We start from the raw sequence: 18,657 nt of genomic DNA, 5'->3' as shown, positions 1-18,657 counted from the left end.
GTCAAATTAAATACAGTTTTCTGTCAGCAGTGGTATGCAATTTTATATATTTACTATCAAATGTTTTTCCTTCATGTACTTTGACACCTACTGGGTCTGTCTCTTATACACATCCCTCCCCGATTTTAAGACTTCTAGATACGCCACTGACCTCTAGATGGCCCGAAATGCCACTCTTAGACTTAACATTTGGGTGAATTTTCTTTCTTTCTCAATTTTTCTTTTTTTTTAATTTTGAAAATCTCAGGGGGCATGCGGGCTGGCTAGAACCCCTTGAATCCGTCACTGAATAAGAGAGTTGGGAAAGGGAAAGGAGCGTCATATATAGATTTCGTATCCTTAAGGAACAGATAATGTTTGAAAAGATCAAAACCGACACCCGTGACCCTACTTTGCCATTCTTCTCGTGCAGCCTAGAAAAACAAATTCTGTTGTTATTATCGGATAGGACTTTCGAAACAAACGATATCTCATTAATAATTATTGAATAGTCGGTTCCCATATGTACCTCGATAGCTCAGTTGGTAGAGCGGAGGACTGTAGAGTTCATTCCCTGACGTCCTTAGGTCGCTGGTTCAAATCCGGCGTGAGGGATTTTTTTAGTCGGACTTGTACAAAATATGAGTAGACCTATTCTAAATTAACTTAATAATTTTCCAAAAATAAGTAGGCCTATAATCAGGGAAGAGTCGCTGTTCCTGGTATAATCATATACGTTTGGTTTGTAAAATGTGTTTTATCCATTTGTTTGAACAATTATACTGAAGTACTGTAATGCCAAAAAAAAAAAAAAACAAAAACAAAAACTCAAAGTCACAGTAAAATCATTATCGACTTCGAAATATTTTCACACATAATAGGTAATAATAATGATTTAATAATAATAATAATTATTATTATTATATAATGATGATGATGATAATAATAATAATAATAATAATAATAATAATAATAATAATAATAATAATAATTTTAAACAGAAATTATGATTTTGGTTTTTAAAACCATTTAGAGAGTCCTTCACATTGTTTGAGATTTTATTGTATTACTTTTTTCCAAATATATATGTATATACATATATATATATACTATATATATATGTCTTGTATTCTCCATGTTTTATCAACGTCATAAATGATATGATACGATAAATTCTCAAAGTGCATAAGTTTAATAACTGTAACTAACAATCATCATTTTCTATTTATCCTAGCAACACTCATTTAACCCCGACTTCCAATAGCGTATCTAGGGGTGCGGGAAGCGCGGCCTTCCCCTTAAAAAAGGCTTGCAACCATTCAGCCTCACCATAGTGCCCTATCATTCCCCCATTAACCACTCCCCATTTCAAGAATTCTAAATACGCCACTGTCTAGTGTTCAGATACATCATTTACATTCTTTATTCATTTAGTATGCTGCTTACGTCGTGATATATTTACCAATAATTTTAATTTATTTAATTAAATTAATATTTTACCTCATTAGGAGTAGGTCTACTACTGCAGTAGTAATTAATACTTTTGTACTTTTCGTACTGAGATGGGGATAAAGAGGTTTAATTCCGATTCAGGGCACAGTTTCAATTGGATTTTATTTTTAATTTAATTTAATTTTTTTTAATTTTTTAGCCCGGCTTCAGGTATTCAAATACACGCCATAGTGTTGAGATTGAATCCCAACACGATGGCGTGTATTTCAATACTTGGAGTATGTATTATACTTTCCTAAAGTTTAGGGTTATGGTCAAGCCAGCTCCACCAATCGACACCTCATGTTCTTTGGAACGTCGATAACCACGGCCTTAAAAAAAAGCTTATTTTACAAATATCTCTCTTAACATAATTAAAGCCAATGGCGGCACCTCTGTAAAAGGAGGGATGTTGAAGGGTCAGGGATTCAATTCTCCGTTGGACAATCATTAATCCGTGTTGTCGGTCACCAGAAATGAAAATTTGCCATCCAAAGTTATTGTAATTGTTCTGATCGACGACGAGAGCATATTTTTCCATTCTAAACCAAAATTTCTCCCTTTGACCCCAACAGAGGCCGCTGTCCCTTGTCTTGCACCCTCTATCGGACTTGTTGTCACTCGTAGAGCCACCACTGATAAAAGGACTATGTATCTTTTTAAGCTTCTCGACTTATTTACTGCGTTTACCTATACCACTTTGTAATAACTAATACTAAAAAGAGTTGATTGATTTTATATTATGAACCCTGATTTTAATGAGACTGCTAGGCATTCGGGGTTTGTCCTAATACCACTTAGACCCCGCTTTCATCCTCTGTCTCCACTCTGGGCATACTCATATTTTAATGGTTTCAAATTATTTTATATTTATTTAGTACGTAGTATTTTAAAATATGTTTGTGTTTTGCGATTATTCTTCCGTGCCCTCATTTTCTAGATTTCGTTTTGGCAAGGTAACAAACCACAATGGGTGTCAGGAGAAGATGAGGTAACAAATGCTGTAGAGGATGTTATAATTATGCAGCCATTTAACGCATACTCAGAAACTGCGGTGGAGCAGGTAGGTATTACCGCCTCCCTGGTAATAAACTCAAATGTCTACGTTACACGTCATATGAATAAATAGAACGTTTAGCTCAAGGTTAGGGTGCTATTGCCGGTCATAGGCCTAGTGTTCCAAGCCTAATTAACCGAACTAGCATTCTTGTTACTCTTCCAATCAGGGTAGTATCATGTATGTGAATTACGGACGAGACGAAGATTTTAATATAATCAGAAAGAAGTACTCCAGGCATATTAATAAAAATACAATATTTATGGCCAGACTCGGAAAGATTAGTATCAATGAAAAGGTTAGTATCTACAATTATCAAAATATTTAATAATAATAATAACTATAATAACAATAATAATAATAATAATAATAATAATAATAATAATAATAATAATAATAATAATAATAATAATAATAATAGCTGTTTTTATTGCTAATGCTACTATTATCATTACCATATTCATATTCTTGTCATTATATTATCATGAAATATTAGTATCATATTTTATTATATTCTTATTAATTTTATTATCATGTATAATAATAATAATAATAATAATAATAATAATAATAATAATAATAATAATAATAATAATAATAATAGAAATAATAATAATTAAGAACATTCATGTTTATTAGAACAAGCATTTGGTAAGTCAAATTAAATACAGTTTTCTGTCAGCAGTGGTATGCAATTTTATATATTTACTATCAAATGTTTTTCCTTCATGTACTTTGACACCTACTGGGTTATGTGCTTTATACACAACAGGTTAAGAACAGTCAAGCAAATAGGGGAATCGGTTTGGTTCTGTATAAAGATGTTGCCGAGCACTCCGAGGTATTTGCCAATGCTTACTGGAATAACCAGTCGATTATTGCAGGGGGAACGTTGCTGTCACCCGATCACTCTGGTGACCCTTCAACACCTGGGTATCCATCTATAGGTAAGTTCTTTCAATTCATCCATAAGGTTAATTTCACAAAATATATTCAAATACTTTATTATTGCCACACGGATGGCATTTTCATGCTGAGCATGTTCTTACAAATGTTCTAATTTATATTTTAAAAAAAGCACTAATAGGCCTATTACTAATAGTAATAATAAGTACATTATTTAAAAAATCGCAGACTTCTGATAATTTAAAATAATGTTCTTTAAATTGTACATAAATCCCAATAAGTAATTCACTCAAAATGATGATGAAAAACGTTTATATGCACCTGTTTTTTGTTTCGTTTCTCATTTTTTGAAAGCGAGATAAAATAAATTAATTTTGCAAGGTCTGCACTTATGAAATATTTTAATATCTTGGACCACAAGGTCAGCCAGCAGTTTACACTGAAGAAGGTTGCAGGGACGACCGAAATATTCATGCTCAAATAAATATAGTTATGTTCCCGAAATAAACGTGAACCGTCAATCCTATATATATATAAGACCTGTCTCTTATACACATCTAGATGTGTATAAGAGACAGATATACACCATCATGTACCTATATATTTGAGCACTGCATTATTATTGATTTTATTTATACATGTTCCCAGTGTAAAAAGCAACTTGATTTGAATATCATTGCTATGATTTACCAGCTGCTACCTAAGTACGTAACTTAGAAATTGGCTCCACTCTGTGTGAGCCCTCAAGTTGTATGAATGAGAGACTGGTCTTAGATCCGCTATGATATTTTACGGGCCTCAGTGGTCTAAACGGTATGACGACAATATAATTTATTCAGGAAACGAATATTTCGTCTTGTCCTCAATACTTCATCAGCGTAACTGATTACAAAAGTTGGCAAATACCAGCTCCAATGTAAAACAATAAACAGTCGGCAATAAATAAAGGAGGGTGATTAAATGAGATAAACAATATTGGAGACATGGGGATAATGATATATAATGGGAGCGAGATAATGAGTAAAACAAAGTACTGTACTTTGATATCGAGAAGTGGAAGCGATAGCCCATGATACAGATAAATATAATGGCAATAAAAATTATAAGATAATATATAAGACTAATGCACATACATATATATGTACAGTATATGATATGATGATGAGAAATAAAGACTGAGTTGGTGTAGGCCTAAATGAGTTTGGTAACCTTATAGCTTTAAAGTGTTGATGTGTTTGTATCAGAGAGATGAATTATATTATACTACCATTTGTTTGTACTACAGCTGGCGCCTATCGAATCAAGGACACCGACTTTGGATTACCTACAATCCCTGTACTCACGATTAATACAAAAGATGCTAAACATATTATGAGGTAAAGAATTGTTATGCGCATTTTTGTCTCATTCGAGCAATTTAGAAACTGCTCTGAGTTTTTTTTCGCAGTTTTAAAGATGCATTATCCTCTGAAAATGACAAAATTATCATTAAAAAATAATGTTGAAATTAACTTTCTACTTTTACAGTAATATAGGCCCTACATATTACTTAACTTGAGCATAAAATTTATTGAATTTAAAAAGTGCGTACTAGTTTTTATACTGGTTAATGATAGATATAATAAAAACATTTCCAGTGGCTGGAAGTGTTTCTCTAATTTTTGCTGCAAAATTGTGGATAAACATTGTTTAAATACGCTAATTGTTTGTTCAAGTTTTTTATGCTGCTACAATATAAGCAAGCTATTTAAAAAATGATTTTGTATGTTGTTTTTTTTTGTATTTTTTTTAAATTTAGGGAATATCCGTGCACTTTTATTTCCATAGCCTATTTATTACCACTGCGAATCAGGTCTTTATGTCTTATCTTCGTTTCCACATCGAAAACAATTGAAATACCTGTATCACTAATTTAATTCCTAATGATAATTATTATACATTACAAATTATATTTAACCATTTTAAAAAATACCTTTATAGAATTATCCAAACTGTTAAATGATGATGAGCACATAAACACCAATAACTGATCAATTGTCTACTTGCTTTCTTCACAACTCTGTCGTGTTTTTGTTTTTTTTATAGTTGTATTCATAGCACACATAGCTTCACTTAAGTAACACAGCTGGATCATTTGATTTTAAATCAAGTAGATTTTACGGTGTATCATTAACAGTTTTATTAAAGCTATAATTGAATAGTAGAATATAAATGGTTTGAAGACAATAATTCTCTTTAGTATTTTATGCAAATAGTAATCATTCACACTTTCATTCTATTAAATATTATCTCGATTTTTAGTTTTCTAGTGAGTTAGATTTATTTTTATTATTATGCATAATTGTACAGATTCCACTTCTCCACTCCACCCTTACCGTACGTATTGGTATTAATAGTCAGACCATTGATCTTCGTATGTCAATTGCATATCTGGATTTTAATTAACAATTGCCTTACATTTCTAGTGTGATAAATGGACCAAAAGTACCCAAGCCCTCTTGGAAAGGAAACCTCGGAGTCAGGTATCGCATTGGCCTGGGATTTAAGTTCGATAGCTGGTAGGTATGGGTAGACAAGCACCACGTAAATGATTGAATAGAAAGCATATAATTAAAACAAAATTGTCTATTATAATTTTGATAATGGTGATAATAATAATAACATTAACAATAGTAATAACAATAATAATAATAATAATAATAAAAATAATAATAATAATAATACTAAAAATTATACTAATAATAATAATAATAATAATAATAATAATAATAATAATAATAATAATACTAAAAATTATACTACTACTACTAATAATAATAATAATAATAATAATAATAATAATAATAATAATAATAATAATAATAATAATAATAATAATAATAATAATAATAATAATAATAAACCACCTAAAGGAAGCAAAAATCTCCGGAAAAGTAATACATCTTCCGCAAATTCAACATATTACCTGTATGTTTTTACTCCCGGTACTTTATCAAAACTTGCCACACGGAAGTGTCAACGGGCATCACCATAAAAGTGGATGTGTTAAGAAAGCTCATTTAGCCAGATCGTCCGGAATTAAAGTCTTCCAACTTAATTAATTTACTATCGTTTTTACCATTTTTTGTAATGACATTTTGGTAAAGTTGGGTGATAATTCTTATTATAGGTTTGCAAAATTGGAGGTAAGAATGAGGCTATCTAACTCTACGATATACAATGTAATTGCTACAATAAAAGGAAGCATCGAGCCAGGTAAGATCCAATGCATAATTGGAGCAATTATCCCAGCAATTCCCTTATGCACAAATACAAAATTAGTGCACAAAAAAGTCATTAGTGTTTAAAAATGCATGAGTCCTAGTTTCTATTCATAGAAAACTCTATGAAGTTAGTCTTATAAAACTTAATATGACTGTATTATATTTGTCACACAGCCTTTTTATATATCTCAAGCCAAACTTGTTAAATTCAAAATTAAAATTTACTAGAAACTAATACACTTTGGTTATTTAGATCGATATGTTGTGATTGGAGCACATCGAGATGCCTGGGTGTTCGGGGCGTCCGACGGTGGCAGCAGTACCACAACCCTTCTAACGGTCTCACAGGCTTTTGCAGAATTAGTCAAGACAGGTAAACTTAGTTAAGCCTTCATTTAGGTCTGTTATTTGTTTGTTGTACTGACATCGGTATATCGTTAATATCATTACTCCTTTTATGGTTCTCCAAAAACAAATAACATATTAGGAACGAAAATTACGTTAAAGCCCCATTCCCGGCAAAATTTCGTTGTTTAGGAAAAATCTAATTTTTGTATATTATAAGGATTTATAAATATAATACGGAATTGCTAGTTTAACTGAATTTAGACATTCCCAAAACATGAAAAAAATGTAAAATAAGACTGAAATTTGATTTTTTTGTGTCTCACACAAAAAATACATTTTTCTTGTTTGATTTTGCGACAGATCTGCGAAGAAATATAGTAGCCACCGAAAACATTAGCCTATCCAACACTGCTAGGCTAGGCCTAGCCTTACCTCGATTTAGGATCTGTTATCTCACATAAAAACGGCCAACAAGATATTTTCCGTTGCTAGTACTGACACTTGTGAAATATAATATTTCATAGGAATTATTTCAAACTGATTTTGACCGAGATTTTGACACTTCAACAAACATATCTCAGGCCTACTCAAACGACCGCATTGTGGAGGTGTGAAGTACAAAAAATAATCCCATTAGAGTGGGCGCACTTTATTGACTGTAAAAAGTATACATAAAAGCTAGAGTATTCCAGCGGATGCGATCTACAACCTCTGAATTTGCCTAGTGACTTGCAAACATATTTTCGAAATATTTCATGTCAAAAATTGAAAGTATTTGTTAAAAATTTCCGCCTTTAGATATTGATTTAGCACTCTCATATGACGTTAAATATTCTGTACAATTTAATTCTTTTAAACAGATTACCCTTAAAGATACTTTAGATTTAATTAATTCATCTTCAAATGCTTCATGTTCACTTGATCCTATTCCGACAAATCTTTTAAAGAAATGTTCAGATATAGTTTCACCATATATCATGAAAATTATTAACTCGTCTTTATCCAATGGAATTTTTCCTGACTGTTACAAAACGGCCTTGGTGAAACCCTTAATTAAAAAACACAACATTGATATAGAAATCATTGCTAATTACCGTCCTATATCCAATTTATCATTTGTTTCCAAATGTATTGAGAAATACGTGGCATCTCAAATTTCGAACTATCTCAGCCAGCATAATCTTAATGACATCTATCAATCTGCTTACAAACCGTTCCACTCCACTGAATCTGCCCATAATTCCATTCTTAATGATATATTCTCCTTTATTGATATGAGTAAATCAGTCGCTTTTGTTCAGTTAGATTTATCTGCCGCATTTGATACTATTGATCATTCTATTCTCATCCGTAGGCTCGCTTTCCAGTTTGGTTTTACCGATGTTGTCCTTCGTTGGTTTTCTTCTTTTCTTTCATCCCGTTTTCAGAAAGTTAGTATTGATGATTCAGTTTCTGAACACGTGACCCTGTATTATGGTGTGCCGCAAGGGAGTGTGCTTGGACCGCTTTTATTTCTTCTTTATATGTCACCTGTTTCAAATATCATACAATCTCATGGACTTCATTTCCATTTCTATGCTGATGACATTCAAATATTCACTACTTTTGACCAGTCAAACGCTTCATCTAAAATTGAGAAAATTCAAAATTGTGTCATTCATATTCATAAATGGATGACCAGCAACATGCTTAAATTGAATCTATCTAAAACAGAATTTATTGTGTTTCATTCAAAATTCCGCCCAAAACCTCAATTTCAGTCCATATATATTGATGACATTCCCATTAACCCAGTTTCATCTGTTCGAAGTCTTGGCGTTATTCTTGATGAAATTCTTACGTTTGTTCCACATATATCTGCGCTCTGTAAATCTTCTTTATTTTTTATACGTAATCTTTGGAGAATACGAAAGTTTCTTTCACATAAATCAGCCGAAGTTTTAGTCCATGCCTTCATTTCATCTAAGTTAGATTATTGCAACTCACTTTTTATTGCACTACCCGATACCACAATTCTGCGTTTACAAAAAAATCCAAAATTCTGCTGCTCGTATTGTTTCACTGATCCCAAGACGTCAACACATAACACCAGCCCTGAAGTGTCTTCATTGACATCCCATTAAACAACGTTGTATTTTCAAATTGCTTTTTTTAGTATAGTTACTTGCGTTTCACAAACCATTATATTTGTTGCATCACTTAAAATGTCATGTACCTATCCGCCATCTTCGTTCATCTTCAAAAAATCTTTTGACAGTTCCATCTCCTCGAAACAAAACCAAAACATATGGTCAACGTTCTTTTTCTGTTCAAGTCTCTGTGGAATTCTCTTCCTTTTTCTGTTCGTAATTCGCCTAATTTATATTCTTTTCAGACGAACTTAAAGTTTCACCTTTTTGAGAAATGTTACTTAGTTTGTTTTCTCCTGCGCCTTTGATAATTTTTCGAATTGGCGCTATATAAATGTTTATTATTATTATTATTATTATTAGTGACTAAGAATTCGTCGAGAAAATGGTAATATTCTATGAGAAAATAGTCTGTATTTCTCAATTTTTTTTATTTATTTTGCGTAAAACTAAACTTTATGCCAATATTTTTCAATTGTTTATAATAATTAGGGTAATGCATATGCATCTTCTAAAATAAAATCTGTTTTTAGTGAAATTTTTCCGGGAATGGGGCTTTAAATCCGTACTATTTTCTGATTAGCTAAAAAAAAAAAATTTAAAAATGTAATTCGATTTAGGCATGATTACGGTTTGCGTTTTATCTATGGTTTTATTAACTTTAAATTAAATATGAAATTGTTTTCTTGCCAGAAGCAAGTAAATAAAACAGTCAATTTTCGGATTTTTATGTAGTCAAAATTCTGTAAATTGGTTTGATAACCATAGTTAAATTGAAAAAGTAACAGTGGCAACAAATATAACCGTACTGTATTTCTAACTATATCTGTTACACATGTCACTTGTTTTTTTTTTTCTCTCCAAGACAATTTTAAATCCCGTGTTAACGTAAGTGCTTCACACGCGTCTTTTTAAAAATACAAGCCTAACCAGTCGCCACTCCTCTTCAATATGTTTTGCTTTGTCATATACAGTCACTACATCATTTTCTACTTGAAGGGCTCTATCGTCCTTATGAATCTAAAGGCCCGACTATGAACTTTTATTTGACATAAAACATGCCTAAATATGGTCATAGTGTCATCACACCATGACCATATATAGGCCTATAGGCACATCATGATTTATAAGTGCATACAACAGTTTTTTGTCAAAACAAAGCAGATTTTTTGAGCGACATCTTGACTTGTATAAAACCTCCCTAATTCGCTTACATAGAATTGTCATTGTGGAAACACTCAACTAGGTTTTGCTCTTTATCGCATCTGTTTAAGAACTTAATATTAATATTATTTGAAAATTTAACGTACACAATTGTCTTAATGTCCAGTCATTTCATATCAGTATATGTATATTACAGCATTTTTGTCTTGTAGGATGAGTGCATGTTAATTATATTCGTGGTGGTGCGCATTACACATTACGTGACTGCACGAATATCTGCATGACCGGTTACGGTTGCTCGACTTTTGCGCGCTTGTTCTGTATAAATAGTTACAATAAATTTTCTATATCTAAACACAATCACGTAATGTTCACGCCTGCAATTTGTGCGCGCTTAAGTGACGTCATATTCTAACATGTTATGTCACGTTTGTATTTCTTATTCTCTTGAGGCTGGAGACCAAGGAGAACAATTGTGTTTTGTAGTTGGGACGCTGAATTATACGGACAGATTGGATCAACTGAATTTACCGAAGTATGTTAAATTATTCAATATTATTCCACAGGCTGGCGATTTCAGTCCGATCTGTCGTTAACAATTAGAACATCACATGTTGGTCACGTTGATGTACCCCAGAGGCCTAAGCGTTAGACAAATGTCAGCGATGTATTGCAGGGCGAGAGACTTAATAAGAAGTTATAGATAATAGATAAGCTTTGGCAACTAAATTCCTGAAATGACAACTGAAATTAATTTTATTTTCGCATTTGTGCACATGTCAATGCTACGTTGAACTCAGATAAACTCAACATAATAATAATAATAATAATAATAATAATAATAGGCTAATAAAAATAATAATAATAAAAATAATATTAATAATTAAATTAATAATAATATAATAATACGTATAATAATAATAATAATAATAATAATAATAATAATAATAATAATAATAATAATAATAATAATAATAACAGTAACAATTCAAATTCAAATTTAATTTCTGGAAAAAACATAACAAAGATATGATACTATCTTCCAAGGATTGCCAAAAAGTTATAAAAACTATCAAGTGGCTCTCCTGAGAGCATCATTACAAATTAAAAATCATAACAGGAAATCAATCATTAAAATATACAGTAACTCCTTCACATATAAAAGAGCTAATTAATGTGGCTGAAGAAAAATATAACTACAGAATATTATTATCAAAAATTAAGTTGAAAATAGTAAATAGCATGTAATTATTTTTATAACAATTTTAAATAAGTAAAATAATAGTATTAATAATAACTAAATAAATAAATAAAATTTAAAAAAAAATAAAAACAATACGTGATGGTGATGATAATAATTATAATAACTTAAACACAATAATAAAGGTAATAATAATAAATATTTTATTATCATTATTATTATTATCAATATCTTTACACTGTTATTGCTATTGTTGGTAATGTACATCATTTATAGATACACTACTAATAAGCTGCCTAAATTTACAATGACGAATTTTATTTGGATACGCCAACTTCACAAATTCAAAGAGTGTAGATTCGTTACAAAAATTGACGAGTTATATATTTACATCGACAATTGTATATAACGGGCTATTGCATCTTATTGCTAAGATCCCACAAAGCGACAGCGCATGGGACGCACACGTTTTCTGTTAATTGAACACCCTGGAAATGTCCATCAGCTAAAAACACTATCAAAGGAAACGAAGAAACTGCTTTACTGTTGTCAAAAAGAAAAAAAAACACTTTAAAACAATTAACCAATTAAAAGATAAACTTAGAATGAAAGTCTAATAACAGACATAAAAGAATAGACAGTATATCATTATGATTCATCAAAATGATACGCATGAATGGTCACAATACTTAATTATTAACTGATAGCTTAATCTAATATTTTATTGATCCGGTCATTGCCTCATTGATTTATTAATTAAAATCAAATTATTGATTGGTTGATTGATTCGGATTGATTGATTGCCTCACTTCACAATCTTTTTTTTAAATTTAGCAATTTCGGACTATCCTGAATGATCGTGCTATTTCTTACTTGAACGTGAACTCCGTGAAGGGAAATTTTACTCTGGATGCGCGGGCATCGCCTTTACTTCGTGATATCATATTCAAGTCCGCTGAAAAGGTAACGTGTAAGTTTTTTTCCTTGACGTAAGTACCGGTACATTACATATTCATAATAAAGTAAGTGAGAGTGATATACTGATAGGAACATATATTAATTCTCATTACTCTCATTAACAAACATCATTTGTTTCTTGACGAAGTCTGTTATAAAGAAAAACTTTCAACCATTTATTGACAATTATTTTTAAAAACACTTGCTTGGAATCAGATTTTTTTTTAAAGATACTATGCGTTTAAATGACCACATTTACTTATACATTTTAAACTTTAATTTAGATTAGTTACTTTTTTTTGTTTTTTGTTTTTGTTTTTGTTTATTTTTTTAACTTGTAAACAGTAGTTTAATTTTGTTATTTTTCCGATTTTTTTTGTTTTTTGTTTTTTGTTTTTTGTTTTTTTCGGATGCACCATCCATTTGATGTGTGTCACTGTAACAGAAGTGATTCCGTATAAAAACTAAACTAGGTGCACCTTGAATAAACCAACGTCATAGCGCCACTGAACATTGCATTCTGATCTGCTGTGGATATTGTGACCACGCAAATACTTGCTGATTAATTGATGTTTAGATGACAGTTTTGTCACACCATCATGTTACGCTCTTGCTTAGGTTTCTGATCCAGACGGTCTTTATGACAACATGTTTGACTTATGGAATGATAGGCTCCCGGATGTTTCGACTGGACTTCCAAAGTAAGAATATATTATGCATGTATTTGTATAATTGTTGTTTATTTCAGTACCACCTACGGGTACTAAAAAAAACAGAAGGTAGTACTGCTATCGAGATAAAAACCTTAAAACATCCAATAAAAAATAAAATGTGCTTATAGTAGGGCATTTAACTTTTCCTCTTTATTTTACTTTCAATGAGACACAGATACAAACGTTTTAATACCAAAATACCTAAATTATATCAGCCAATTTAAGAATCTATGTAAAGAATATAAGGAAAGTACTATTTATGCAGCTGAAAAAAAAATTCTAACCGTTCAATCTTGATATTTTCAGAGGCTAGGGTTAGCTCTCATCGTGCTCGCGACAATATTATTATATTGTATGCAAAAAAACAGAGTCAAGTTACAACGTTCATGCAATTCAAACATAAATGTACATAGTGCTAATAAGAATTTTAAATATTGCACTCTATTGGTGAGGTTTAGTATCAACTTACACTCCTATCTTTATTTTGGATAAACATTATCGAAAATACAATTTACGAAATAAACTGTAGAGGTATATTTGTTGTTCGTTGATGATTTTTTAGTTTTTGTTTTGTACTTCCTCGTCTGCGTATCCTTAGTGCTTAAACACAGTTGAAACAAATGAGCATATTATTAGTTTATTTCGAGTTTTCTCTCCATTTTACTATTATTTTTAGGATGAAGTCTCTGCGTGCTGATAACGATGCCAATGCATTTGCAAATCGAATCGGTATTGCTTCATTGGACATTTCGTACAGTAATAAAAATGTATGTATTTACGTTATTTCAGTGAAACTGAACTTCAGAAACTTTGATTTTAATAAAATTCGGCTTAACGAAACTTCCTAAGGTTACTTCTTCAGTAGACATCCAGTACAGTAATTAGTGTTATGTAACCTTTCCATTTTTACAATCCCGAGCACCTTGTTTCGGGACTTATAGTCTATTCTTGCTTTTAATTTTTGTTGTACTTGTTTACTTTTCCCATCATTCTCTATACTGTATCTCTCTGTTTTTGTTCTGTAGATTTTCAACTTCAATGTGTCGTATTTATAAAATTTAGGTTTACTGTGCCGGTTTACCTATATTTTTTTTAATAGATCTATTAAATTTTGTTTTATATGTGTCATATTTTAGTACCGTAATATATGTATTATACATTATTTTACAAGTATTTATAGAATGATATATTTATATTTTGTTTTCATCATTGTTGAAATGCAAAGTTATTCAAACCAGATCAAATAGAATAAAAGTAAAAAATCCTTTGAAATTATGTAATATCTCATAAAACATCTTATATTTTAAGCTTAATAATACTTGTTAGCATTTCTTTACTTTAGAAATATTCACAATTATTATGATATTATTTCCATAGTTCGAAGATACACCAGTAGCTCACACTGCACTCGACACTTTTAATTACGTAAATGATTTCATCGATCCATCGTTCAAACTTCACAAGACGCTGTCGGAAGTGTTATGTGAACTTGTGCGAGTTATTGCCGATTCCGAAATAATTCCATTCAACGTTACAACGTATGCAAACCAGATTCTTGAAAACTTAGCAATTCTAAAATCGTCGAATGGAGAGGAGTTTTTCGCACAGGGAGTAGAGATCAGTAAGTTCCACTTTTGGTATAAATGTTATAGTTTTTAATGTACTCTTTCCTCTAGTTAAAATGATAAACTACACTAAGCCATTGATATCTTTGAAATCCTGTGATATTTTCTCCTTAAGCTGCTATTCCTGAGAGATGCAAGTTATTTACTGTCTTTCGGTTCAGAGAATGGTTATTCCCAGTTCTCGTGTTCAACATGGACAATGTTCACGTAAACGGCACATACACTATTCGAAAAACAGGTGTCCTATGGCGACTGTTCAATTCAGCAAACAGAGGTGTGAGATGCAATAACAACCGCTGGTTTCCCCGCTAGCCCAGTTCAAATTTTGTAGTTCTGAGAATATTAAATTGTACCCAATTACAATCAAAAGATTTTTTTACAGAGTAATAATCGTTGACTCCAGTAGCTTGCACTTCGATGACGCACACTGACGCATATACCCCAGTGAGGTCCTCTGTCAGTATTTATTCAGATTCAGATTCAGGCATTTCTCATTTGTATCACAGATTACCTTGAAGCTAGTGTGGCTAATTTCAGTCGAGTGGCGCAAGAATTTCAAGAAGGAATCACACAATTAGAATTTGAGTATGTTCCATTTCCATTATTATTCACCAACATTCGTCCAACTTTAAGCACAATAGTATCACGGTGCATTGTGGGTAGAAATGGACAAATTCGAATATTCAACAAACAGTATTCTCAGATTGCTGTTCCTCCTTTTCAGCAAACTGTAAAACTAAAAATAAGGCAATTCGTTAGAGAATACTTGCATCCTTGGTCAATCGAGGTCGATCGACATAAACTATAGTGTGTTGGTGTTTACGGTGTGACCTCGATACGAGCATGCGCAATTCTAACTACAAATTGGCTTATTGACTCTCCACTAACATGTGAAATCATAGGCCTTAATTTTAAACGATGTCCATGATTCATCATGCCTTTTAAAATGAGAATATAGCCTTGTTGATTGCTTAGTTTTGCACCTAGACCCACATTAATGTGCCCAACAATTGACTGAGCGAAATAGAAAGAAAGAGTGTTCTGTTTGTATAGGACCTACTACACACTAGTAAGGTACGACGCATTAGAATCAATTTTATGTAATAATAATAATAATAATAATAATAATAATAATAATAATAATAATAATAATAATAATAATAATAATAATAATAATAATAATAATAATAATAATAATAATAATAATAATAATAATGAATCATTTTATGTTCATTGCCGCAGAGCGAGCGAAATGCCAAGCCGGATCATAAACGACCAACTACTGGCGCTCGAACGAGCGATGACTGACCGTCACGGTCTACCTGGGAGACAACATATCACGTGAGTATTGCTGGAGAGGTTCTATGCGTAGCAGAATCCAGTTCAGGGAGTATCTGCATAATGTCATAATTGAATGTAATTGACGAAACAATGCCCACTCGATTTACAGTTTTAGTACAAAAAGTTCGTAAATAGACGTCATAATAAAACGTATTCTAAATCACAATCTAATTATTTTCACGTCATATATTAATGACTTGGCTCAATCTACGTCGTCGGTGCATGTGCAATAGACCGTTCCACAAAAAGACAGCGTAAGGTCCTTGTGGAACAACACGTGTGTTTGTGGGTCACGCGCATATTTCTGTTCTGATTGGTTAGTTGTTTGACTGACTCCGAAAAGATCTAAATAGGTCACAATATTGTGTTGTTCTCAGGACGAAAAACCAACCGATTCTGCGTGCCATTAAAACGTATGAAAGTTAATTTACATACAACGTCTTGCGTAATAATATACTTCGAAAACTTCCTGATAACGTACTCCGTTCGGTATGCTTTTTTTTTTTACAGCCACGTGATAAACGGATATTCTAATGATGGCAAATCAACCAGTGACGGTGGGTTTCCGGGTATCATTGACGCACTGGCTGAACTAAAGACGGCTAGTGACGTCCCCGCAGTATGGAGGACCATAAAGCATCACATGACAGTTATTACGCACACAATCAATTCTGCAACCGATACAATACGCAATGTGACGTCATTCATATTTTGAAAGTCGGGACAATTTATTTATTGAAAATGTCAATTAAAACTATCGGCTTAGTACCACCCAATAATCAAATTAATTGTTCAGGATCACGCAAAACTTTAATTGCGATTGAGGGCGTTATAGATATTTATGATATGTCCCATGTTCAAACTGGCATGAATCTTATAAAGCCTTGTTAAACAATATTATTAGTTTATCACCCTAGCTAGGCTGGAAAAGTGATGAGAGAGGGAGGCTTTTTAATTTTTTTTTTAAATTTTTTCTAAAGCAAAATATCACCCTTGTAAGAAGACATGCAGACGAGGGTGATAAACTAATTTTTATTTTTGTTATAGGGCCTAAACTGTATTGTTTATAATTTGTTTATGTATGTTCAAATTGTATAATTAGGACTCTAAAAATACATTTGTTCATAATAATTGAAAAAAGAAACTGTCGCGTAGGAAGGTTCATAGTTATATGGTATATGCATCTTGAATAATGCCCTCTTGCGTCTGGCACGTTTGAACTTTTTAGAAGCCTATAAGACGTGTTTTAAATGAACTTCATTATTTGAAATTTTGCTTATTCTGTATATTTTTAGTTAGGGTAAGTAATGTTCTTTCAAATTAGCATTATAACATAATATAACATTATATTCCTTGCATTATAGGATGGTAAAGTAAAAATCGGGGATCTGGGCTCCGGACAGGCCGTAGTGGCCATTACCGATTTTTTTCCCCCTTTTTTTTTTCTTTTAATTAGCATTTGATTTAAGGATGTGTATTTCAAAGCATGTCAATCTTCAAGAACTTATTTTTCTTAATTTTTGTCTCATTGGAATCAGTTTATGATCTGTTTTAACGATCGTTTTAATGTTTTTGAAAGGATTTGATACATTTTTTTAAATACATAGAGTATATTTCAGTGAAGTTAGAAAAACGTTTTGAGGAAGTTATATCACATAGTTTGCAATGTTGTAACTAATAGTAGTATGCCATTTTGATGTATAGGTCTATAAGAAACAATATAATCACATGTTTGAGGTTATACATTTCGTTAAATACATAGAGTATATTTCAGTGAAATCATATTTTTTAAGTTATAGCACATAATTTGCAATATTGTAAATATAGTAGTATGTAAGCCCATAAAAAGACAATATACTCACCTATAGATTACAGTGGCCAACGCCATCGTGTCTGTCTCTTATACACATCTAGATGTGTATAAGAGACAGGGAGTGAGGTTCGACGATTGTGTGGGGGATTGATATGTGCAGTGTGGGGGCGCTAGGTCGCAAATAATGTAATATGAGGTGAGCGTGTTTTTTAGCTTCGGACCTTTCAATGGGGCGACTGTAGCCCCTCTCCCAGTGCACCCTAGATGCACCGCTGGAATATATATTTCATTGGATTAAATATAAACTTAAATTACTTATCTACCATTTGGGTAGAATTAATGTTTTTAAGTTAGTATTTATTGATTAACTTTACTCACTGGTAAAGCTCGTACCAATTTGTGCATGACAGTGGTTACTCGGAATAATTATTATTAAATACAATGAAAATATTTGCATATTTCATTTAACCTTGCAGAGTGGAATTTTGCATGCTTTGAATAAAATTATTACAATTAATGTATGCTGTTAAATGTGTTCAGATGTATCGCTATATTTCTTTACACGGAATTAGTACATATACAACTACAATAAATGAATGAAATCAAGTGCATTTAACACTTCTTTAAGATGACACAAAGGTAAAGGTGTTTTTTTTTTTTCTTTGTTTTT

At 31.7% G+C, this 18,657-nt stretch overlaps 1 protein-coding gene and 1 non-coding gene across 2 annotated transcripts in view; both read left to right on the top strand.

The window, feature by feature from the left end:
• Positions 1 to 18,049, top strand: part of LOC117106724 (putative N-acetylated-alpha-linked acidic dipeptidase) — a 23,103-nt gene extending 5,054 nt beyond the window's left edge. The window contains exons 2-17 of the mRNA XM_033248137.1: positions 1,488 to 1,509; positions 2,411 to 2,533; positions 2,697 to 2,825; positions 3,300 to 3,474; positions 4,719 to 4,809; positions 5,899 to 5,991; positions 6,603 to 6,688; positions 6,950 to 7,069; positions 10,790 to 10,872; positions 12,373 to 12,501; positions 13,114 to 13,196; positions 13,885 to 13,975; positions 14,586 to 14,829; positions 15,340 to 15,418; positions 16,076 to 16,174; positions 16,685 to 18,049. Coding sequence (XP_033104028.1) covers positions 1,488 to 1,509; positions 2,411 to 2,533; positions 2,697 to 2,825; positions 3,300 to 3,474; positions 4,719 to 4,809; positions 5,899 to 5,991; positions 6,603 to 6,688; positions 6,950 to 7,069; positions 10,790 to 10,872; positions 12,373 to 12,501; positions 13,114 to 13,196; positions 13,885 to 13,975; positions 14,586 to 14,829; positions 15,340 to 15,418; positions 16,076 to 16,174; positions 16,685 to 16,889 — 1,852 coding nt within the window. The 3' untranslated portion in view covers positions 16,890 to 18,049. The remainder of the gene's footprint in view (positions 1 to 1,487; positions 1,510 to 2,410; positions 2,534 to 2,696; positions 2,826 to 3,299; positions 3,475 to 4,718; positions 4,810 to 5,898; positions 5,992 to 6,602; positions 6,689 to 6,949; positions 7,070 to 10,789; positions 10,873 to 12,372; positions 12,502 to 13,113; positions 13,197 to 13,884; positions 13,976 to 14,585; positions 14,830 to 15,339; positions 15,419 to 16,075; positions 16,175 to 16,684) is intronic.
• Positions 507 to 594, top strand: Trnay-gua. The gene is given in 2 exon segments: positions 507 to 543; positions 559 to 594. It is a non-coding gene; the product is annotated as a tRNA-Tyr (tRNA).
• Positions 18,050 to 18,657: the final 608 nt, after the last annotated feature.

Source organism: Anneissia japonica, unplaced genomic scaffold (assembly GCF_011630105.1).
Source record: "Anneissia japonica isolate Jap-2015-1 unplaced genomic scaffold, ASM1163010v1 scaffold287705_len1045735_cov187, whole genome shotgun sequence".
Lineage (NCBI taxonomy): Eukaryota > Metazoa > Echinodermata > Crinoidea > Comatulida > Comatulidae > Anneissia > Anneissia japonica.
This window is presented reverse-complemented; position numbering and strand designations above follow the sequence as displayed.